Source organism: Epargyreus clarus, unplaced genomic scaffold (genome assembly GCF_041222505.1).
Source record: "Epargyreus clarus isolate Ecla_fem2 unplaced genomic scaffold, WU_Ecla_fem_2.2 ptg000015l, whole genome shotgun sequence".
Lineage (NCBI taxonomy): Eukaryota > Metazoa > Arthropoda > Insecta > Lepidoptera > Hesperiidae > Epargyreus > Epargyreus clarus.
In genome coordinates, this window is record NW_027332223.1 from 4,321,090 (window position 1) to 4,343,743 (window position 22,654).

At 38.4% G+C, this 22,654-nt stretch overlaps 1 protein-coding gene across 3 annotated transcripts in view; it reads right to left on the reverse strand.

The window, feature by feature from the left end:
• Positions 1–2,723: 2,723 nt before the first annotated feature.
• Positions 2,724–22,654, reverse strand: part of LOC140748358 (uncharacterized) — a 116,017-nt gene continuing 96,086 nt past the window's right edge. For 2 of the 3 annotated variants that reach the window (XM_073081203.1, XM_073081201.1), the window contains 10 exons: positions 16,292–16,508; positions 14,213–14,505; positions 13,291–13,436; positions 11,356–11,609; positions 10,911–11,047; positions 10,201–10,479; positions 9,668–9,763; positions 9,435–9,545; positions 7,914–7,978; positions 2,724–7,385 (listed from right to left, as the gene is read on the reverse strand). In XM_073081203.1, the coding sequence (XP_072937304.1) occupies positions 7,376–7,385; positions 7,914–7,978; positions 9,435–9,545; positions 9,668–9,763; positions 10,201–10,479; positions 10,911–11,047; positions 11,356–11,609; positions 13,291–13,436; positions 14,213–14,505; positions 16,292–16,508 (1,608 nt within the window). In that variant the 3' untranslated portion in view covers positions 2,724–7,375. Of the gene's footprint in view, positions 7,386–7,909; positions 7,979–9,434; positions 9,546–9,667; positions 9,764–10,200; positions 10,480–10,910; positions 11,048–11,355; positions 11,610–13,290; positions 13,437–14,212; positions 14,506–16,291; positions 16,509–22,654 lie in introns of all 3 variants that reach the window. The other variant, XM_073081202.1, reaches the window with a different exon arrangement.

Consider the following 22,654-nt stretch of genomic DNA (forward strand, 5'->3'; position numbering starts at 1 on the left):
AAGAAAAAATGTTTTTTATATCACGGTTTTTCTGACTCGTGTGATTGCAGTCCTCGCCTGCGGCTCGGCCTGCAAACTCACACTTGTCAGAAAAAAATTTTTCGTCCTCGTATTGTAATGTACTATAATGTAGTCGTTTTATTATAGCTTCGAATAGACCTTTATTGTGAATACTGGTTTCTCACGGACCATACGGTCCCGCGTTCGAACCTCAGATACATCTCGTTTTCCCATGTTTATGTGCTTCGTACTAAATATTTTCGGTTCATGTCAAACAAAAAAGACTGTTAACTCTGGTTATAGTAGACTATTTGATTACTTTATCTCTCATTTGTCCAGACATTCAAACACAAGTCGTGTCCATCCATGCCATGTTTACGAAATCATAATTATTTAAACTTTAGTATGGTATAGAGGTTGTTTACGTTACATTATATTAACGTTATTTTATTAAGTGTAAACTAAGTTACGATTGGCAATTGTTTCAATATTATACCAAAGCAAATTAAATCTTTGAGCATCACTTAATTTAGTATTATTATGCTCTAAAGACCATTGGTATTTATTGTATAGTTTAAAATATGAAGGACTGAAAATTATTAGTTAAACATTCCGTAAATTAAATATTCAGTTATTGTTATAAATCGGTCTTCACTACAGCTCAACATAGACATAATAGTTTATTCGTTTAATATAAGTCTCTATTATAAATAATATAATGTATTGGGTAGGTAATTCTCATTGTGGGTACAGTCTATAGAAGAACCAACACCACTAACAAGTTCGTTAGATTATACATTATCGAATTATTATATTTCTTATCTGTTTTGGGTCGTGACTAAATCCTGTACCTACTCTATAATTATATAAACACTTCAAAACATAAAGAACCAAGGTTCGCACTGTTAAATCAAATATTTCGCATTATTCCAACGTTACTAAGATCGATTTTATTTTTAATTCATTACTAATTGTTATTGTGTAAATATTATTTTGTTGTATCATATACCTTTCTAAGTGTGTTAATTCATTGTATGTAACCTAATAGATGTATTAATTATGATATATAATTTTATAATCAAAATTAATTGTAGTATTAATAATTGAATTGTAACTAGGTATTTCGCTTCCTGTGGGAGAAAAAGGAGGCCAAATTTTGTACGATAATTTGTATTAAATATTTGTATAAAATGTTTATGTAGACTATGACTGTACTTGATAACGTTACGATAACTATGTGAATATATTAATGACCGCATTCTTTCATACTTAATTTGGTGTCTATTATTGTAGATAAAATATGTACGTAATGTATACGTGACTAATATGTAGCAGTAGGAAACCCTTGTAAACCTTCCTAAGGAGCTTTATACACTGTTTTACGATCTAGCGACAGTCGCAATAGGTACATGCTATAGGGCGATGTTTACATCCTAGAGTCGCGTGTGTCAAGTGTAAACTTATCTTATAACTAGACGGCTTCTGCGGGGCTTCATACGTAATTGCACTAATCGCTCCAAAAATAGTGTGTAAAGGTCCTTAATGGTTTCGTTAACATCACATTAGCCTAATTTCTTTAACGAGCATAGTAGTAGTGCCTAAGTATCTATACATTTAATTCGTAACTGATGAGTAAACAAAAAACTGGAGGCTATTTTTTAAGATGAAGTGAGCATCGAAATATATTTTTATTATAATTATACTTACAAGTTGATTAGTCTAATTTTCTAAAATAGCAAAATCATAAATATGTGAGATAAACTGTTTTGTTTCCGTTGTATTAAAACGAACCTAACTCGAACTTAAATACAGGACTATTTATAATTGTGTCCTACGTGTTCGTTCAATGAAAACATCTCTTAACAAAGGAAATCCTTTTCCTTGTTTTGTATCAAAATATTCGCTTTGTAAAACCATAATTGTTAATGGTAGGACCAGTAAAACCAAAACCGCACATAACATTGACATTTAAACTAGTTTTATATGATTTTTCCTGTGAAATTGCTGTTTTATGACTTATCCTGTTTTGTCGCATACACGTTCTATACGAGTAATTGTATTTTAATTTGACGTAGGACACTAAGTTAAATTTACCATTAAAAATAAGTAATTATGTTATGTACTCATTTCAAATGTTTTTCGTTTACTGTTAGTCTGCTTTGTGGCTTATGTGCAAAATATATTTATTTTTCACAATACTTTAAAACATTCAAATCTTCATAAACATTAAGAAAACATGAATCTCTTTGATTGTGAGTCGTAATCTCTAATGATTGTAATTTAAGCAGTTATCGTTTAATTGCATAGTGGTATCTATATTTTGTAAATTTGTACGGCCCAGTTGAGCTGGAGATGTTAAATATAACCTAGTCAATAAAATCACAAAAATAATACCGTTGTTTTATTACTGTTTTATACACGTTTATTCAAGGTCAGAGTTGCCAGGCACATGCAACTGTAATCGACAAAAATGACAATTTTTAATTTGTTTTTACCCTCTTTTGAAATGGTGTTCTGGTACTTTAAGTTCCTACGAATTTCATAGGCATTTTTTTTGAGTAGGTAATATTAGCACCATCTATATTTTTCTTTATTTAAATGTAAACCAATCTAAGGCACTATGTTAAATAAATATTTAGCAGTTATTAGACCGCCTTAGTTAACTTGAATTCTGTAGTATGGATAGGAAAATTCAGTATAACAGTGAAAATAAAACACACATATCCAAAATTAAATAACTTCTTTTATTTCAGAGTCAAATTTGTTTCCTACATAAACGTGTTAGAATGACGCTGTAACATTAATTGACCACACTAATGGTACGCGCCGTGAGCTGAACTGAACTGGTGCATGAGGACCGGGGCACCGCGGAGGCCTGGCGCCTTCCGAAGACCTGGGAGACTTACGGAGGCCTTACAGAGCTTTAGAATTTTACGCTACAAATTATTCTCGGTACATAATTATAGCATCTTGCTATTATTATAAGCAGCGGTACAAAGCATATTTTAATGAAATTGAGACTTTTTTGTTTGTTACAAATATGCGTTAGGTAATTATGGTAATACATTTAAGCGTTTTGTAAAACATCAAAGTTTGCGGTTAGCTCGCACTAATGAATTATTTTGATGCAAATGGTCCTGAAACATTTACAGAGCACTTTTAATGACTGATATTTTTAGAAAGGTTAAGTAAGAATACAATTGTACCAGCTCTTGTATCATGTTAGTTCAATGTAAACTCGCCCCAAGTACCCGCTGCCACTGAGCCGCGGGGCTACATGTGCAGCGCCATGTGCAGCCGTCGAGTGTCTTATTTCTGTAAACTCCGATGCGATTCGCCGCTTATTTATATCACAGTTATTCACGGAGCGGGATGTTTCATAATTAAGCTCATGCAAGTTCGCGCGAGACCTCCGCGGTGCACCATCGGTCTGGATACAGAATTTGTATTGTTACAATAATAATATAGATTTATTCCTTTATAACTATGCAATACGATCACATACCCATGAACCAAACGACGCGATCCTGAACAATCTGCGAACTCCGAAGGTAACAACTACGAACCACTACCGGGGCCCCGCGAGCCCCCGAGCGACGCCGAGCGCGCCCGCTACGTTCCAATGCCACAAACACCTAATTTAATCAATAATCAACAATTATCGCCCACCTCTAACACTACACGCTTTATTTACCATTATAATACCATCGAGTGGAAAAATAATTTTTGATTCTTCATCGAAATCAACGTAACATCTTCCGTGCGGTGCGCGAGCGAGCGCGGCCCTTCGCGCCTTTTGTAGACACTGTTCATACAACACGTACTCATTTATAATATTATAATACATATTCAGTAATAGTAAATCAATTAATAAATATATACATTTTAAGCAGTCCGGACTTAATGACATTTGATTCTGGCGAAAACTGAGACTTGGATATTAATTTCATATGCTTAACAAAATGCAAGTTACATTTCGGATATGCAAAATTTTTAATAAATCCAAATAACAACTAACATGTTTGATTTGGTTTATGCAGGTCTATGTAATACCAAATTAAACTTATTTCTCAAATTTCAATTTAAAAACGCACATCCGAAATTTTAAGCAAAATGGTGTAATACTCTCGTTCATCCTTAATTTTTCTTACAAACAATTAGTTCATTAGAAAAAATATTTCTTGGGCCTTCACAGTCTCATCAGGCAAAATGTAAGGATTGAAATATACCACATACAGAATGAATGTATCGAACGATTCGCTAATCAAATGTATCAGTTCCGGAGCGCGGAAGGTCCGCGGCCGCTCGCACGAAGCCTCCTCCATACGCTTATAAGAACACTTCATAAAACAGCTTTCTTTATATTACACTACACAATTTACACATTTATATTAGGTTTACATTTTTACACAGCGATAATAATTGTTTTGTAGTCTTCATAATAATATACTCTATATACTCCCGATTGCTAAATATTGTCGCATATTAAGCATGTTTCGTTTATTTTACTTTATATCGACCCCTAGGCCGCCGGTGCGTCTGCTCTCCCTACACGAAATACTAAAGTGACCTCGAATTGCTTTCTCTTACACTACACCGAAATTATATTAAACATAGTATTTTCAAGTGATTCAATATTAATTTTATTTTAGAACTTCATAATTACTCACAGTTTTATTTATTTTTTAATAAAAATATCTAACCAAATACACAACTAAGAACTAAGTTTCAAAAACTAAACTATTAACTTCATAACATTTTTTTATAAACGGTCTGTTTACAGGGTGCTTCGACTTCATAATAATTAGTTAGAACAAGAATTAATTCAAGTTTAACGAAAAAAAAATACAAATTATCTATAAATGCCGACAATATTGTCTTTTGTCTGGAATGACACTAAAGAAACACTACAAGTTTCGATACATCCGTTTCTAAAGCATAATAACATAAATACATTAGAATTTCGACGACTGACAACAAACAAATCAGACTTCCACACAATCTCGTGTTAGTATAAAATAATTTTTAGAAAAAAAAAGTTATGGCAAAATATTGGCGAAGTGTAGCCAACCTGCTCTCCACGAATATTTATTTATTATTTATAAATTAATAAAGATCCAATACCAGTAAACAAAAGCGCTCACGACGGAGTGTCGCACGCAGAATTACACTAAACATGACTCACAGTGGACAAATTATATTATTTATTGTGGTTCTATAACCTACTAGAGCCTGCCACTACGGTGACAAACGGCGTAATATAACTAACGTAAGTTCCTGTTACGAACGAAAACTAGTGAAATATGCAACTAAGGCTAAGACTGCACTCGCAATTGTCACATCGCAATGTTTCATTTTACATTTTCACTTGCAATAAGTTATACCTCATGGAAAAAGAACGTATACAAATGGTAAAAAGTATAATGCGGTCTTAGCCTTACATTGCATATTGCTTTCTTTACTAACATATTTAACATAAAGTATAATATGTAAAGGGCTAATCGCAAACCCCAACGCCATCTTACCTTAAAATTGAACATTCCAAGTTTTACTCCACTTTATTTTCATATTATATAGCGGTTTTGTAATAACAGCGATGAGATGAGTTATAAGCGCAGGATATTGAAGCAAGTGCATAATAACTTCCTACTGAAAATAGTACATTATGAAACATTAGAAGCACAAATTGAAATACTCAATTTCGAGGCAAGTCATGAATGGCCCTTAACCTTGTTTAATGCCGGAACTAAAAGTGATATTTACATAAATAACGCACAGAATATAAAATATTATAAGACAATAACCATCTTAAGTATTCATTACGTTATATATCTTTTTTTATTTAATACACTATGGCATTGCAACTTTGTGACTCGATGGCGGCTACACACAATCAATTCGATTACATATTGCAAAATAATTACGGAAAATATACACAGCAGATGTCGCTTTTAGAGCGAGCGCGTATACCGAGACGATTTTTAAAAACGGCTTTTTAACCCCTTTACGCTAATTAATCGTACAATAAAAAATCGTAGTGTGCACTCGCGCCTAATTCCATTATACGAAAATAATGAAAATTAAAAGATTAGTGGACAGTAAAATTAGTCTCCCCGAAAATTAATCGACCGATATTCGTGTCAAAACACCATTCGTATCAACCGACGTCTCACTCACACAGACAATGTTGTCAAAACGAAGAGCGACGATGAATAATAAAGTAGGAATCAATAATTTTATATTCAGCGGTCCCGTTTATAGACTCGATCGCGTCGACGTAACGTATCATCATGTCTACAAACGCACCCCTGCGACCGGACCACACGTATTTCCGCATTCACAACGCACTAGGATTACATTAGGAAATATTACAATAATTTAGGGTGCGAACAAGGGTAGTGAGGAACATCATTATATCATTTACATTATCTAAACCGCGTCCCAGTACAACGACTCGTGTAAAATTTGTGAATTACGAACATTTTTCAAAATTCTTCAATCGGCGTTAGCATTATTTACTACGTGGGACGCGTCTACACATTAAGGACATTACTTAAAAGGCACAGCTTAATACTGTCGTAATTCGTTACAAAATACGCTACATGCCGTCGAGCCGAGTCGCTCGGCCGTCGAAACTCGAGGGACATTCATAAATTGTGTCACACTGTATAATTATTTTCTAATTCAGCCCTTGTCACACTCGTATGGTATTACACCTTCCATTGTGACATCACACTTTTGTAATTTGACAGCTTCAACATAATTTTCTCAATAAATATTTTTTATACATCATCATATATTTCAATTACATGTGACGTCACAGCTTGTCACCATGGACTCAAGTGTACCAAAGTGTACCGAAATTTATGAATGCCCCCTTAGCACGATATTTATGATTGGTCGTGTGTATTCGATAGCTATACTACATTAAGGCAGCTCCGTGCGGCTCCGACTAGAGATGTGCCGAGTCAGGTCGACTCGAGTCAGTACTCGAATACTTACATAAACTCGCATACTTGAGTACTAATAAGTGATACTCGAGTACCAATGATACTCGAATACTGACGGTACTCGTACACTGACTCCAGTCTTATTTTAGTTTAGTTTAGGCACCCTTTTTTGTCTTCGTGCTATTGGACTGTGTGTTACAAAGTACTCGAGTACTTCGTAATGTACTCGACATTGGGAATTCTCTGGACTCGAGTACTAACTCGATTCTTTTTCATATGAGTACTAAAGTACTCGAATAGCAAAAATGACCGACTCGGCACATCGTTAGCTCCGACTCGGGCTCGGGGTGCGGCGTGCGGGGCCGGGGGGGGCCGGGGTGTGTAGCCGCGGAGAACACTGCGAACGCGACCACGCCGAGGCGATATTAGAGGTCCCTGTGGGAAATATACTATTATTATTATATTGTCATTTAATTAATAATAGAATTATTATATTTGAGTTCAATGTATGATATGTAAGTAGCCCTACTTAAACAGGAAACTAATGGGATAGTAATGTGTTAAACCCCTGTTTATTTAGGTTAGGTTAGGTTAGGCTTTTAAAGAATCAGAAAAAATGTGTAACCACATAGAAAATAGAAAGAGAGCCACCACAATATAGGTGTGTGAGGAGAACTGTAACTATAATATGTCGTGTATAAATATGTAATATTCAATTTCCTCTATTCTTTAAAAAGCTAGTAGCGTAGGTACACTCAAAAATTGTCAATTTGATTTTCAGACGGCAAAACATTGTAGAGATTGATAATGAGCGGTAGTATAAAAATAAACCATCTGATTTCTCTAAGAGTTAATGAAAACATACAGAAATTAAGTGTAGGTTGTTTGATCACATCGAAAGATGAGAAATATACGTGCACAATGGTATGAAAGGAATAAATGATGATACAAGACCGTACCTACCTCATCCAGTGGTGCGACGCGGAGTTGTGCGGCGGCGCGGCGGGCTGCGCCACCCTCTGCACCACCTGCGACACCAATAATGGAATTAAAAACATATTATTTATTGGATCTCCGTGCAGGCTTCTACTAGTTACGAAGTTTCCTTAGTTAAATTAGTTATTTACTTTTTAAAATAAAAGTAATATAAAAAATATGTCACATGTATATAACTATGTCACTTACGAATCCATACCGATCCAAATGGTAATTTGTATTAGTATTTTTCTTTACAAAATTTAAAGTCATGTAACTTTATAAAATTAAGTCGTATCTGCGTAAAGCTGCTTATAGATGCCTTACCACTCCTGAAGATTCAAATGGTAGTCTTACATGTACATTCGTCGAATGTCTCCCACATTCGTATGAGTATAGAGTGTGTTACGAAATTAAACTAATGTGTTTGAGATATGTCGGTTGTTCAGTTTTCCTGCAGTCACTGAGCTCGCGTTTAATGCGGTAAAAATCTCTCGAAGGCGCGCCGCAGCTCCTCCACCGCCGCGGCGCCGCCACACACGCGCGCGGCAGCGTGTGGGGCGGTGCGAGTGTGTTACCTGCTGCACGAAGGCGCGCGTGAGGTGCGGCGCGCTGCGCTCGGCCAGCTCGAAGGCGCGTCGCAGCTCCTCCACCGCCGCGGCGCCGCCACACACGCGCGCGGCAGCGTGTGGGGCGGTGCGAGTGTGTTACCTGCTGCACGAAGGCGCGCGTGAGGTGCGGCGCGCTGCGCTCGGCCAGCTCGAAGGCGCGTCGCAGCTCCTCCACCGCCGCGGCGCCGCCACACACGCGCGCGGCAGCGTGTGGGGCGGTGCGAGTGTGTTACCTGCTGCACGAAGGCGCGCGTGAGGTGCGGCGCGCTGCGCTCGGCCAGCTCGAAGGCGCGTCGCAGCTCCTCCACCGCCGCGGCGCCGCCACACACGCGCGCGGCAGCGTGTGGGGCGGTGCGAGTGTGTTACCTGCTGCACGAAGGCGCGCGTGAGGTGCGGCGCGCTGCGCTCGGCCAGCTCGAAGGCGCGTCGCAGCTCCTCCACCGCCGCGGCGCCGCCACACACGCGCGCGGCAGCGTGTGGGGCGGTGCGAGTGTGTTACCTGCTGCACGAAGGCGCGCGTGAGGTGCGGCGCGCTGCGCTCGGCCAGCTCGAAGGCGCGTCGCAGCTCCTCCACCGCCGCGGCGCCGCCACACACGCGCGCGGCAGCGTGTGGGGCGGTGCGAGTGTGTTACCTGCTGCACGAAGGCGCGCGTGAGGTGCGGCGCGCTGCGCTCGGCCAGCTCGAAGGCGCGTCGCAGCTCCTCCACCGCCGCGGCGCCGCCACACACGCGCGCGGCAGCGTGTGGGGCGGTGCGAGTGTGTTACCTGCTGCACGAAGGCGCGCGTGAGGTGCGGCGCGCTGCGCTCGGCCAGCTCGAAGGCGCGTCGCAGCTCCTCCACCGCCGCGGCGCCGCCACACACGCGCGCGGCAGCGTGTGGGGCGGTGCGAGTGTGTTACCTGCTGCACGAAGGCGCGCGTGAGGTGCGGCGCGCTGCGCTCGGCCAGCTCGAAGGCGCGTCGCAGCTCCTCCACCGCCGCCGCTGCACCCGCTCCGTGCTTGCGCGACAACTGCAGATATAACACACAAACATTATACATTGGACTCGCATACGTAAATATAATACATAATAATTATTTCGTTTTAATAACAGTCCAAATCCAATAATAAAACCTTAAAATATAAAAAGTACCTCATTCAAAAGTGGATAGATGAGCTGTTGGAGATACGCGTGCCGTCGAACTTTGTTCTCTTCGCTATTCGCTCCTCTGTGGTCTAATGGCGACGCCTGAAAAATTATGTTATTAATTTTAAATTAAGTTCTTAACTGTAGATGGTAGAATTTCAGTTGTAGTCTTTGGGCAGGCCAATGCATCCATCTTTATTCTGGAATTAACCAATCAATATTGGTACCTATCAATGTAAACTCGTCAAAAAAGGTAAAAAAATAAATGTCAACAACGCGTGTTTGTCTGACTGTCATAGGAGGTTTCGGAGCTTGAAGTCCGACCAAACATTTATTCATAACATATAAGCGAATAAAAATATTCGTAGGCATATGTTTAGCTCAAGGTAATCATATTCGAAAAACCACGAGGTACCACATGAGAGATGTAGCAATTCAAAAGTTGCTAAAAACGTCACATGGTTGATAAACGACGCCGTAGGCTTTATACCACTGATGTACCATTTAAACACTTTATATTCACATACACCAGTACTCACCGCCTTATTATACACTACGCTATCGCGGTTGGAGGACGCGTGTTCGCTGCGCTCCTTGCGCTCGTCGCGCTCGGGACGCTCATTGCGCTCGTTGCGCTCATTGCGCTCATTCCGCTCATTGCGCTCATTGCGCTCGTTGCGCTCGTTGCGCTCATTCCGCTCATTGCGCTCGTTGCGCTCGGCGCGGTCGCCGCGGTCGCGGTCCGCGCGGTCACCGCGCTCGCGCTCCTTCGGACCGCGCTGTTCTACCACCGGCTGGATGTTCGGCGACTGACGCGGCTGGAATGCGATCATATGTTTTGTTAGTCAATGTGGACACAGAAAATGGCAATTTGTTTTTTTTTTCTATTTCCTACCGAGTACTAGCTAAGACTGCATGGAATAATATGTGATGAGTAAACTATTTTATGTCACTGATCATTAAAGGTTAGGTTCTTGCCATGTCAATTGACACTGCTCTTGAGAAATATTTTTAACTTTGTTCACCTGGTAATATAAATCCGTCGTAAAACCATTAAAATAATATTGCAAGTGGGCCTTAGGTGTTATTTATAAATTACTAGTCGTCTCATCACACGTGTATTGTGTGTGTGTGTGTGTGTATGAGTGAGAGTGAGAGTAAGTGTGAGTATGAGTGTGTGTGAGTGTGCGTCGGCGTAGGCGTGGGCGTATACGTGTGTGTGCGTGTGTATGTACGCACGCATGCTTACCGTATGCTTCTCATTGGCATTGTTGTTGAGCGCGGGCTTGACGAGCAGGTCGGGCGGCGGCTCGTCGCGCCCGAGCGCCGCGCCGCCCGCGCTAAGAGAGCCGTTCTGCTTCGGTGTCGGCGGCGACGCGGATATCACTGAAGATTAATGGTAAATGATTAATTGCGAGATAATAATATTGTACGTTTGTTCAAATAGTAACTATATGTATGTTTAATAACTTATTTATTATAATTATAATCACTAAAAGGGATTACAGTTGCGGATTCAAAATCCGTGGAAGTTTACATAGTAGTAAAGTTGTCAAAATGTAACGCATTACTAGCTTTTATAACATTCTATTTTGTACCGTCATGTGCCGATCAGTCACCTTTCGTCTGTTAAGAATCTCTCAAGACACCCTATATACTACTGTACCGATCGAGTCTCTACGACATACACATACCGGGCTCATCGTGATGCCGCCGCTTGTCGTCGGGCGCGTGCGGCGTGGCGTGCGCGGGCACGTGCGGCGGCGGGTGCGTGGGGTGCGCGGGGTGTGTGGGATGCGCGGGGTGTGTGGGGTGCGCGGGGTGCGTCGGGTGTGCGGGGTGTGTGGGGTGCGGGGGGTGCGGCTGTAGCGCGCGCGCCGCCGCCCCGCCGCGCACCGTCATGATCCACGGCTCGTCCGGCTCGCTCTCGCCGCGGCTGCCGTCCTCACTGAAATACCACAACATACGCAATGTTAGCGATACCAAACACAACATGTAAACAAACATTGTAAAATACCGTCGTATCATAAGAATTGAAAACAAGCGTATATATTAAGATATTGTATCTGAGGTTGATGACTGAAGAAGTTGCAACTACGATTTACCCTATTGTGTGGTAAGGTAGACATACTGTTCCGAAGCGTTACTTAGAGACAGCGGCGCATTTGGGGCCGACCAGGTAGGAGGATATTTAATCCTATCTGGGTTGATCACAAATATCCATGGGTGGCAGTAGCCACTTACCACCAGGAGGACTACATGCTATTACTGCTATGCTATACTGCTACTCATCCTTACTAATATTATAAATCCAAAAGTAACTCTGTCTGTCTGTCTGTTTGTCTCTTCTTCACGCTTAAACCACTGAACCGATTTTAATGAAATTTTGTACAAAGATAGTCTGAGACCCGAGATAGGATAGCTTTTATCTCGGAAATCCCATGGGAACTAGGGATGGCGATCTAAGATCCAATAATCCGAGAACCGATCTTTTGGACCAAAAAGTCTATTATTTTAATCGATATTAGTAAGGATTAAATCGTAAACTATGAATTTGATCGAGTGATGATCTTTAGCAAAGTTGTTGTCCATGAGCCCACTAAGGTTTCAGAGTTGGTACGACCAATTTTCGCCAGATGGCGCCACTTTCATTCCAATGAAGGTAGGAATTCAAAAAGTGCTCTGTAAAGAACCTATTTTGAATAAAAAAATTGATTTGATTTGAATTTTTAGTTTTATGTATGTTATTTTCTTTTAAACGCGGGCGATTCCACGGGCAAAAACTAATGTATTGATAAAAACCCCTGGATGCCCAAATTGCTTACTAGATGGCAACAGCTGTAGCATTTTAATCTGACCGTAGTACACTTAATTAATTATTAGTAATTCAATTACTGCACAAATGTACAATTGTTAGTTCATTTAGGAATAATTATACAAGTTATTTTGTACGTTTAGGTATGAATCATAAATAATATTTCGTAGATACAAATATCTGTATTGATTCAGTAGGTAATAAGCTTTTAATTAACTAAATATCTAATAGGACCTTTAACATATCAGCCTAAGCGGAAATCGTAGAGCAAGCCGCGCTGTAAACAAAAAACCGCAAACTGACCGCTGCACTGATAAAGACTCAATATAATATACCTCGATACAACGTTATGTATTTATCCCCCATTTACGATAAATTTATTGAACTTTGGACTCTCATTATACGTCGTTATAAATTTAATTAAATATAGTCCGCGGCATCTAAGGAGAGCTTTGCATTAGTATGAGTAAACACAAAAGTAGAGTCAGATAAAAAACTTTCAAAAATAAATTTTATCATTATTATTTAGGTACATAAGTTGAAGAGGTATTTTTGGGTAAAATATAGTAAAAAAATGTTTTTACAATATGCAATGAAACTACGCTTAAATCGCACAAGGAAAATTGTTAATCATTATCATCCACATGAGGAGAATGAACAAAATTATTAAAATCATATATTGTTATCGATTATAATTGTTCAAAATTTTAAATCAATTTGACCTTTGAAAATGGGTAAAAACCGAGTCCAAAGATTCTGTTATCTACATACAGGACAAGCTAAAAGCTTGGTAATAAAAATTAATGTCACTTACGAATCAGAATTCTCCGATTCCGTTTCACTCTCCTCGCTGCGTTGCGCCTTCCACTTCTTATACCTGTCGATGAGGTCCATGAGATACGAATTCTTTTTTGCCTTCCTGATAAACTGGAATTTGAGCAGCTCCTTTGCCGTTGGTCTCTGAAACATTTTTGAAAATATTTACATTTGAATGTGTTATGTACACATCGTAACGACGGTAATGCACTTGGCCTTAGTTTTATTAAAATTATTGATTTATCGTTTTCCTCTTAACTGAACTAACTAACTAACATCTTTAATTGTTTTTTATGCCTGCCATGATTTCCTTTTACCCAGAGATGACTGGTTAAGTATGCCAATAGTTTTAAATGACACATTTTTATTTTTTACCTTGAAATTCAAGTGTATCCACAAGAAACAAAAACCGAAATACGTTTTTGTGGTGTGCACTATAGATACAAGCCTACCTCCTTTGCCTATGCATTGATACAGAAGGTGTATCAATGCAGCTATTATTGCTTGCACAGAAATGTATGTGATACGAAGTAAGTAGGTTAAACTGCCATGACGATGTTCAAAAGATTACAAAATTAATACAAAAATCATAACCATGTTTAACAAAGAGATTTAGCACACTACCAAAACCGAAATGACATATTCTATACGTTTTCAAAGTAACGCTTATAGAAACTACGAAGTTATTGTTAAAGTTTATGCATAACGAATAAGCTAGTAACAAAACTACTCAACTAGTTCCAACATTTTCTTATTCAAACTAAAACGAATATTTCAATAACAATATTTGCATAAATGTCGATACAAATTCAGCGAACATTTCGAGACAACAATCCAAGAGCAAGTTTACAATGAAATTTTACTTTGTTGACTGTTTGGAATAAGTTGAAAGAAATCAGAAAAGTCGGTGGAAAACTTACATTTTCCGGATCCTTGTTGAGGCATGCTTCGACGAACTCTTTGAACGGTTTCGAGTAGCTGCCGGTTAGTTGCGGGGGGTTGTTCTTGGGTATGAGGAACAGCACCCTCATCGGGTGCAGCTCCGAGTTTGGGGGTTCTCCTTTGGCTAGCTCTATGGCGGTGATGCCCAGCGACCAGATGTCGGCCTTGCTGTCGTAGCAGGACTGCTTGATGACCTCCGGCGCCATCCAGAAGGGCGTGCCCACGAATGTGTTCCGTTTGCTAGTTGTGTTCGTTAGTTGGCCCGCGACACCTGGAATTGTATAGTAACCTTCTTATAAAAATAATCTTATATAAAGGTACAATTGATGTTCAGTAATGTTATATAGGTATCATCATCAACCCATTCCTGATTCACTGCTGGACAAGAATCTTTTCTCAGAGTAAAAAATGTTAATGTAATAATCCACCACGCTACTTGGCAACGATTGTGGTTCGGAATGGTGGAAAAGTTATTAAGCACGAAGATGCCAAGACTAATATACTCCATAAACAATACACGACGTGGTGACTACGTTTAGGTAGTGTGTGAAATCCTACAACATACATTACTTAAATTAGATACATTTTTTTTTTTCAAATCTTTTATTCAATTTAAATAAAAAAAAAGTCGAACAAAACCCTTCTATCATTAAAGAAATCATTCGTTCCCGCCCTTTCTTCCCCTCAAACTTATAAAACAAATCCGCTCGGGGAGGTATTGGCACCATTTTACAATGCTAACAAATGCAAAGGGACATTTAGTCTTCACTGCCACGGTACATGAAGCACGTTCTTTCAAACGGTTCAAATATTGGATGCTGGCGGAATGCCAATTGTAAGTTGTAGGGGTCGCGGGGGTGCTCGCTCTGTTTGGGACGTCTTTGATCAACGCTGAACTTCGTGCAAGAGGATTACCATATCAGCATATAGCAAACACTTCGAACCGGCGCACAATTCGGATTCCGCATATGAGGATAAAACTTTCGGGAGAAACTTTAACTGGGCCACGCTTACGATGCTGAATATGAACTTGCAACGTAAGGAATGTTCTTGTTATTTTTAAGCAGTTTAATTAAAGTTATTCAAATCAGAGATGAAACCAAAAAGTTAACAAATTAGTAATTACTACATTGTTTTTAATAAATATTCATGTTTTTATCCATGTACCTTATTTATTGTGTTCTCTTGAATTTTTGATTTAGTTTTTATTTAATATGTACTATAATATAAATTTCGATGTTTTCTGCGTATGATCTGCCTTTAGCTATGTCATGTCTCAACACTCAAAATAATCAATATTTACAAAGATAGTCCACTTTAAGTTGGAGCGTGTCAGTCAGTTATACGTACCTACCTTACAGTACATAAACAAATAAACAACACATGTCGAATGCGCGATTACGACACGTTAATGTGACATTGATTCGTCCGTTTCCTCAGCGGAATGCACGGATATGAGCATCACCGTAACGATCGCTGTAAAACAGTTTTCATGATCGCTCTCCACGCTCCGTGGGCTTTATGGCTAGGAGCGGCCGCCGCCAACGGAAACTATTCAAGTGGCATATTACTACCGGCTAATAACAATGGCTGTTTACGCCTAGGACATTGTTATGTTGTAATGGGAAGGACCCTTCTGGTCTGGTTGGGCACTAACTGGGTGTAACACGATCATCCATCATCCACGATCACGGACTATGAATGACTGTGAAATTAGTCACAGTCGAGAATCTAGATGGGTGTTTAAAAATTCAGGGTCGAGTCACGGTCAGAGAGTCACTCTTCTCGTAGAAATTTTAAACGGGTAAAGATATTAGGTTAGGTGCCTTTAAAACAGTGTTACGTTCTAATAGTGTAACATGAATTTCTTTATAATATACATATTATAAGTACTTCTTTGTTATAAGACAAAAAAAAGAAGTCGAGAAGACTTATGCCACAGACATAAGTCTGTTGAAGAGACCTCTACCATCCCTGAAAAGGTACATACAGTACTAAACTACCACAGTGTTGGATGTTGGACACATTGTAACCTTCCAATTAATAGGCAAACTTACCAAAATCCGCAAGCTTCACGTCACCCATCTCACTGAGCAGCACGTTCGCCGCCTTGATGTCCCTGTGCAGCTTGCGCTCCGAGTGCAGGTAGTCCAGCCCGCGAAGCACCTCCCGCAGGATCACCGCTATGTGCATCTCCTCGAAACTGCCCGCCTTCATCAGGTCCAGCGCCGACCCGCCGCCCAGGTACTCCATTATTATCCATAGTTTTGTTCCCTGAAACAAGAAAGACATAAATTTTAGATTTCTCTCTCGAAATATGCGAAATATATGATGTCGAAAAATATTTTATTATTATTCATTAACTTAACATTTCGGGAATTGTTACTTATAGTAACATCAATGTCTAGAAAGACCGAATAAAGTTAATTTAATCTTAAAAAGTCTGGCTTAATTTTTGAATCTTTTAAGTATTGCGTGATGTTGTTGAGCTAAAATTAAGGTCAAAACTTAGTGTTCGTTTTCTTAAAGACGTCTTTTATTCATATTATCATTTCAATGCCATTTCGTATGAAGGCGCTGATGTTAATAAGCCAGATTGAGCAAATGACTTATTGCAGTCGATTTACTAATATAACTTCCATTACAGTGGACGCACAAGTCACTTAAAATGTACAATTTACTCGACCATTAGTTAGTATCCTCATTTCGTCAAGGATTTATAAAAATACAGCAAAAATGATCTAGGAGGAGCATTGGCTACGTATCATTAAGTATCGTATCATCATCATAGTGCGCATAAAAAATAAGGCGCGGAGCAAATGCCTCGGAGGACGCCACTCAGATAATTGAGCTTGATTACTTCATGTAAACACTGCGGAAAAACATTAATAGGTAGGTACTATAAATTACCTGATAACAATGCACTAGGAATACTTAAGTAATTGACAATACATTAATAGGTGCTATTAGTATGACTGCATTGAATCCAAATTATTGCATTTTCATTCTGAGGTATACCTTCCATGGGTATCCTAAATCAATTAAAGTCATGAGCTATTATATGATATCGAAAATATAATCCAGTCTTTCCGTTGTGTGGAAAAACCAATGCGTAGCACAGTCACATGAAATGTGTTGAGTCACTTTCGAAAAAGTCCTTAAATTTTCAAGTACCTACCCTAAAAGTAAGTAGTAAGTTTTTTTTAAATGACATAGAGTCGTGCCAAAACATAAATCGAATAAAGATGTGTCGGCAATTACCGATAACCTTTTAAAAAATTCTAAATTCGGGCAATACGCAATTTTTAACATTAACCATGATATGATCAACAGTTGGTCATTAATAAAACAAGCGTGAATCCTTGACATTTCCACATCTCCGCCTGCAGACGTCGGATCGTTTCGCAAATGTCATCGGAGCCCTTCGTGGTAAGTTTAATGTGTCAATAGTATTTACAATTATGTTTAATTACGTGTCGTCTTATTACGTCGCTACCAAATGGGACAAACTAATTATTGACGTAACTTTATACAAATTTCTAGTCAATTGCCCAATGTACAATACAATATAAGGCCTTAATTAGTTTTGTAATGTCTGTACATAACATATTTAACTAAGACACCCATTTTATATTTTATATTGGATTGAACTACACAGCGATTCTACTTATGTACCAGAAAGTATATCTTAGTATGCCTTTGATACCAAAAATACTTGCAACGAGAGCCACCAGATATACCTAAACTATCAACCATCTAAGCACCATATGCACTATACGTTGCGAAACCATCACATCACTCGTGATACGCCGGCGCCATAGTGCTTCCATAAACGTAAGGCTAAGAATCGCGTTTTTACCTTATAGAGAAAAATATAACGAGACGATTGTGTTGGGTAAGCGACATCCAAGTTACAAATGAAGCCGTAAATCTGCACTTTCAACGATCTACTTCAAATCGCGCATCGTTTCTCTTGTCATATATTTATGACATTTTTTATCGCGTTCCCATCTCGTGATGTGTTTCACTGGTTCGTGCGAAATATTCTTTAAATTGCATCGTGACAAGAAAAGTCGGCGTTGATTAAGGGTTGGAATGAATTCACAAGTTAATCGAAATTATTATTGTTGGATATTTTTATTTGCTCCGGATTTACCGAAGGCCAGTGTAACGAGCCAGCTTAGAATTGCTAGCAGTCCAGATAGCCATTCTGGTTCGCGAACATAAGGTCCATAAATCTCGGCATTATGTAAACATTAGCACCAAGCCAGGCAATGAAATCAGAATAGAACGCTGGCGTGGCCTAGAACACTGAATTTACATAAACTTTACACATTTGTAATCGTCTAACAATTTATACATATGTACATAATTATGTGTTTTTATCAATAAATACGTTAATATAATATAATTTCTCAAACCTACAAATAGCGTTTACAACTCATAGTTACCTACCTTAATTTAAAAAAATATACATTACTATCCCTGCTTGTTGGTTTAGGCACATATTGTACATTATAGGTACCTATAGTCCATTTATCTACATTCTACACAATACTATTTCTAGTAACGTGACACTGCTAACATAGAGTGTAATTCAATCTAGCGTGTTATGGATAACCTTTTAAATGTCAGCGGTCTCTCGCCACCCCGGCACGGGTGACGCATACGGCATACATGAACACAATAAATATAGAACTAGGTCTAACCTATTGTATCTCATAAAGCTGCGTATCGTGCAAAAGGAAATGAAGGAAGAACGTTGTAGCTATATTTAATTGAAAATGTCTGTAACAGTTTCCACGCAGTGTTGAGTAAAAAAATATGTAGGTTAAAAGGAACATACATTTTTGTTTGTCTTTGTATGTGTCAATGGCACCCACGTCACAAAGAATTGTGGTGTAGAGTTTAAAGGTGCGTAGAAAGTGTCTTTAAGTTGCGTATGACCAAAATCATTAATCATTATTAATACTATTTTGAATATACGCGTCATACATTCGCATTAAAATCGCAATTCGCACACCTTTGTGTGCACACTGTGTTTATAGTAATCCAATAAAACGTTTTATTATTGGAAAAACTGTATCATACTATCCGTAATTGACTCTGATTTTAATATAGACGAAAAAGGAAGCACTGCTTAGTGCAGCAACTTGTTCTTAGATAATTCCAACTTATTTTTACTCAGAAATATGATTGCGAGCAGCGACTGTTTACCATATATAGCGGCCGACGAGAGCACAAGTTGTCCCGTCGGGGACAATAAAAGTACAAGCGCCGGCGCTGAGCGTACTACGAAGCTTCCGGCCATTCTAAAATATGTAATCAAAGTAGGAAACGTGAATGTAATCCACCAAAACGGTCTCAGAAATCCGTGTCCAGTGGCAACCGTCCGTAATTAAGATAGTGCCCCATAAAAGAACCTATTTTACGCCTAGAGCCCTGAGACCTGAAGCCATTTACAAATATGTAAATCTACCAATATCTACTTACATAATTATGTAAACTGCATATTTTTTAGTACCTACACTATTTAAATAGCATATTTTTTAATAAATATGATGTAAACTATGAGTTTGAAATAAATAGCACAGCATTTATAATTCACATCTATGGAGTTAATATTTTTCTAATATTTCTTGAGAAATCTATATAGATTTCCTGGAAACCGTTGCGTATAAATTTCAACATAATATATCGTAATTAATATACACATTTTTAATCGCTTTATATTCGTAGTTTCAAGTAAACATCCTGATACTGCTGAATCGTAAACATCCTGAACAATCTTTTTGATTTGTATTTATCTAATAATATTTGTAAACAAATCTACACTAATTCGGAAATGGAGAATCATAAACTTCCATCCGCTTTAGTATGCGTTTCGAGCAATTCACTTCCGGCCGCTAAAATATGGATGCGGTCCGTTATTCGCACACACGTACGTACACGCAGTACGCCAGTATGTGTAGACATTCCATCTGAAATGTATTACATGCCTACATCCTCATACATGTCGTTTACATAATCACCCATATACAGAACGCACACGTATAACTACATACTCTTGTATTAATAGTCGTCTTTGATTACGAAGTAACGCTGATTTCTGCGATATTTAAACTTAAAAATATTTTTTTTACTTTAATTGCAACTTATTGTTACTTCTACCAAACACGACATTTTTATGAAAAAAGAATTAATATTCTATAAAGCATGTATGTAAAGTGACATGATACTTTTAACCCCGAAAATATGTAAGCTTATGATACAATGGAGGGTGAGAGACGCGGGCGGTATCTCGTTACAAACAAAGAGAATTATGATTCTTATTATATTTTTTCTGTCTGGATCCTAAAACGTTCAAGTTGGTCGTATGAGCGAGATATGTGAAAATCTAAAAATGGCTGTCACGTTTTCATACTTTTTCCAACTAATGCATAGTTGGTGGAAAGCAAACCATATAAATGGATTTATCATGAAGTGCCTGAACGTTTCGCATATTTATGAAGTTAAAATTGGTAACGGCATCCAATCCATCTGAAGGTAAAATAGTAATTTTCAAGACAAACAACATTTAAACAAGCATGTTTAAGGGGCCTAATATTTCCAACTTGTCACTTCGTATTCATTCGTTTATATGACAACTATTTCATTCGTTTCTCGACCACCAATACCCAGTTTCAAGATATGACACGATATAGGTACACGAGCGGCACATCACGTGCCCGGATAGAATGCAACGCGGAAGACGACAATGCGCGCAACGGTGCACGGATCCGGCGCGACCCATTCACGGTCCATCGGCCACCGTGCTGTACCCACGTATCCGTAATTTGATGTCATTAAATTGTACGTACGATAAATTGTAGTTTCATATGGCATTGACGTAGTAATCGAGCGTGCAGTTCACCTGATGGAAAGTGGTTACGGTTGCCTAAGGAAATTAGTGACCAATTTCATATAGAAAATTTTACACTTGCTTGAAGCCTGTCACCGATGCCTTACCACTCCTGAGGACTAAGACGATCACCTTATATGTAGATGTAGTGTAGATCTTCACGGTCGAGGCATAATAGCTGAGCACTACTTTTCTACTAAGTTACTGGCGTTCAAGCTAATGAAGCGTTCCTACCCTTAAGAACAAGGTTGGAAAGTCTGTGACTCTACTTTGTCACATTCTAAAATCAATTAACAGAAGTGGTTGTACTACTGTTGCATAACAGCACAACAAAAATAGAGATGATACCAGTGTAACATATTTTTGAAATAACAAACGGACATGTAATCCATCTGATGTTAAGCTCTCCAATTAGACATAGCCGTGTGCTATTTAAATAATACCAAATAGGTGCAGATTACATAAAACAAAACCCTTATACTATTATAATGTAAAGCCAAAAAAACAACACCAATATTAAATTAGTGTAAGTAAATAAATTTAATGCAATTCAACCGACAGTGTTCGCATAGAGTAATACGATAAGGCAAAGGCAAAAGAAAAACGAAATACAACGAAATGTACCCTAAAATAATAAATTTGATATCAACTTTACACAATTAAGTTAAGTGGTTTAAGTCTAGAACCGTAAAAAAAACATACCTTTGTATCTCACCTGTATACCTACATTTATATTTAAGTCCATTTATTTCATTTCTAGGCATATCGTTGAAAGCTGTTTGTTCTTCAACAAAGGCAGGTTATTTTCAGCTTTAGTCCGACTTTTCACATCGATTTGCAGCGAATAGAGCCACTTTGTAATGCTTTAAAGTTATTTTTGAAGTAGAATTCCGTTTCTCATTTCATTATTATCTCTTCGAATAAGCAGACACTACGTATTTTGAGCGAAAATTCCTCCAGCTTATCTATAGGCTTTTCCGCTTTCATGTATAGAGCGGGTACTTTTGCTTTGATCATATCATATGTAAAGAAAATAATTAATAAATATTTTTTGTCATAATAATCGCTGGTATGCAACGCTGGTTACAATACTACATTACGATACATTACAATTCTTATTAAGCTGAAATACTCGTAGGACTATTATACTAACAAAAACAAGTAATTAAATTTCACATTCAAAATAAGCTTCTAATGTACATATTTTCTGCAAATGTTGTATGCAAAGATAATTAACCAACTGTAATAGCGAGCTAAGGGTTGATTTACACAACAAAGAAACAACTATGAGTGTAAACATAACTCTACTACAATTAATTAGTCCGCTGGGAATTTTACTGCAAGTTGTATTCGTATGAAGAGTAATTAGCATATTCAATGTTTTGGTTGAAATTTTTATATACAGTGTTTAATTATGTAGATAATGATTTTTTTGTTATGTGTATATGTGACAGTAGAACTTTTGTGAATCGATTGCGGCACCACTACCGTCACATCTGTTTCAGTGGTGTCAGATCTG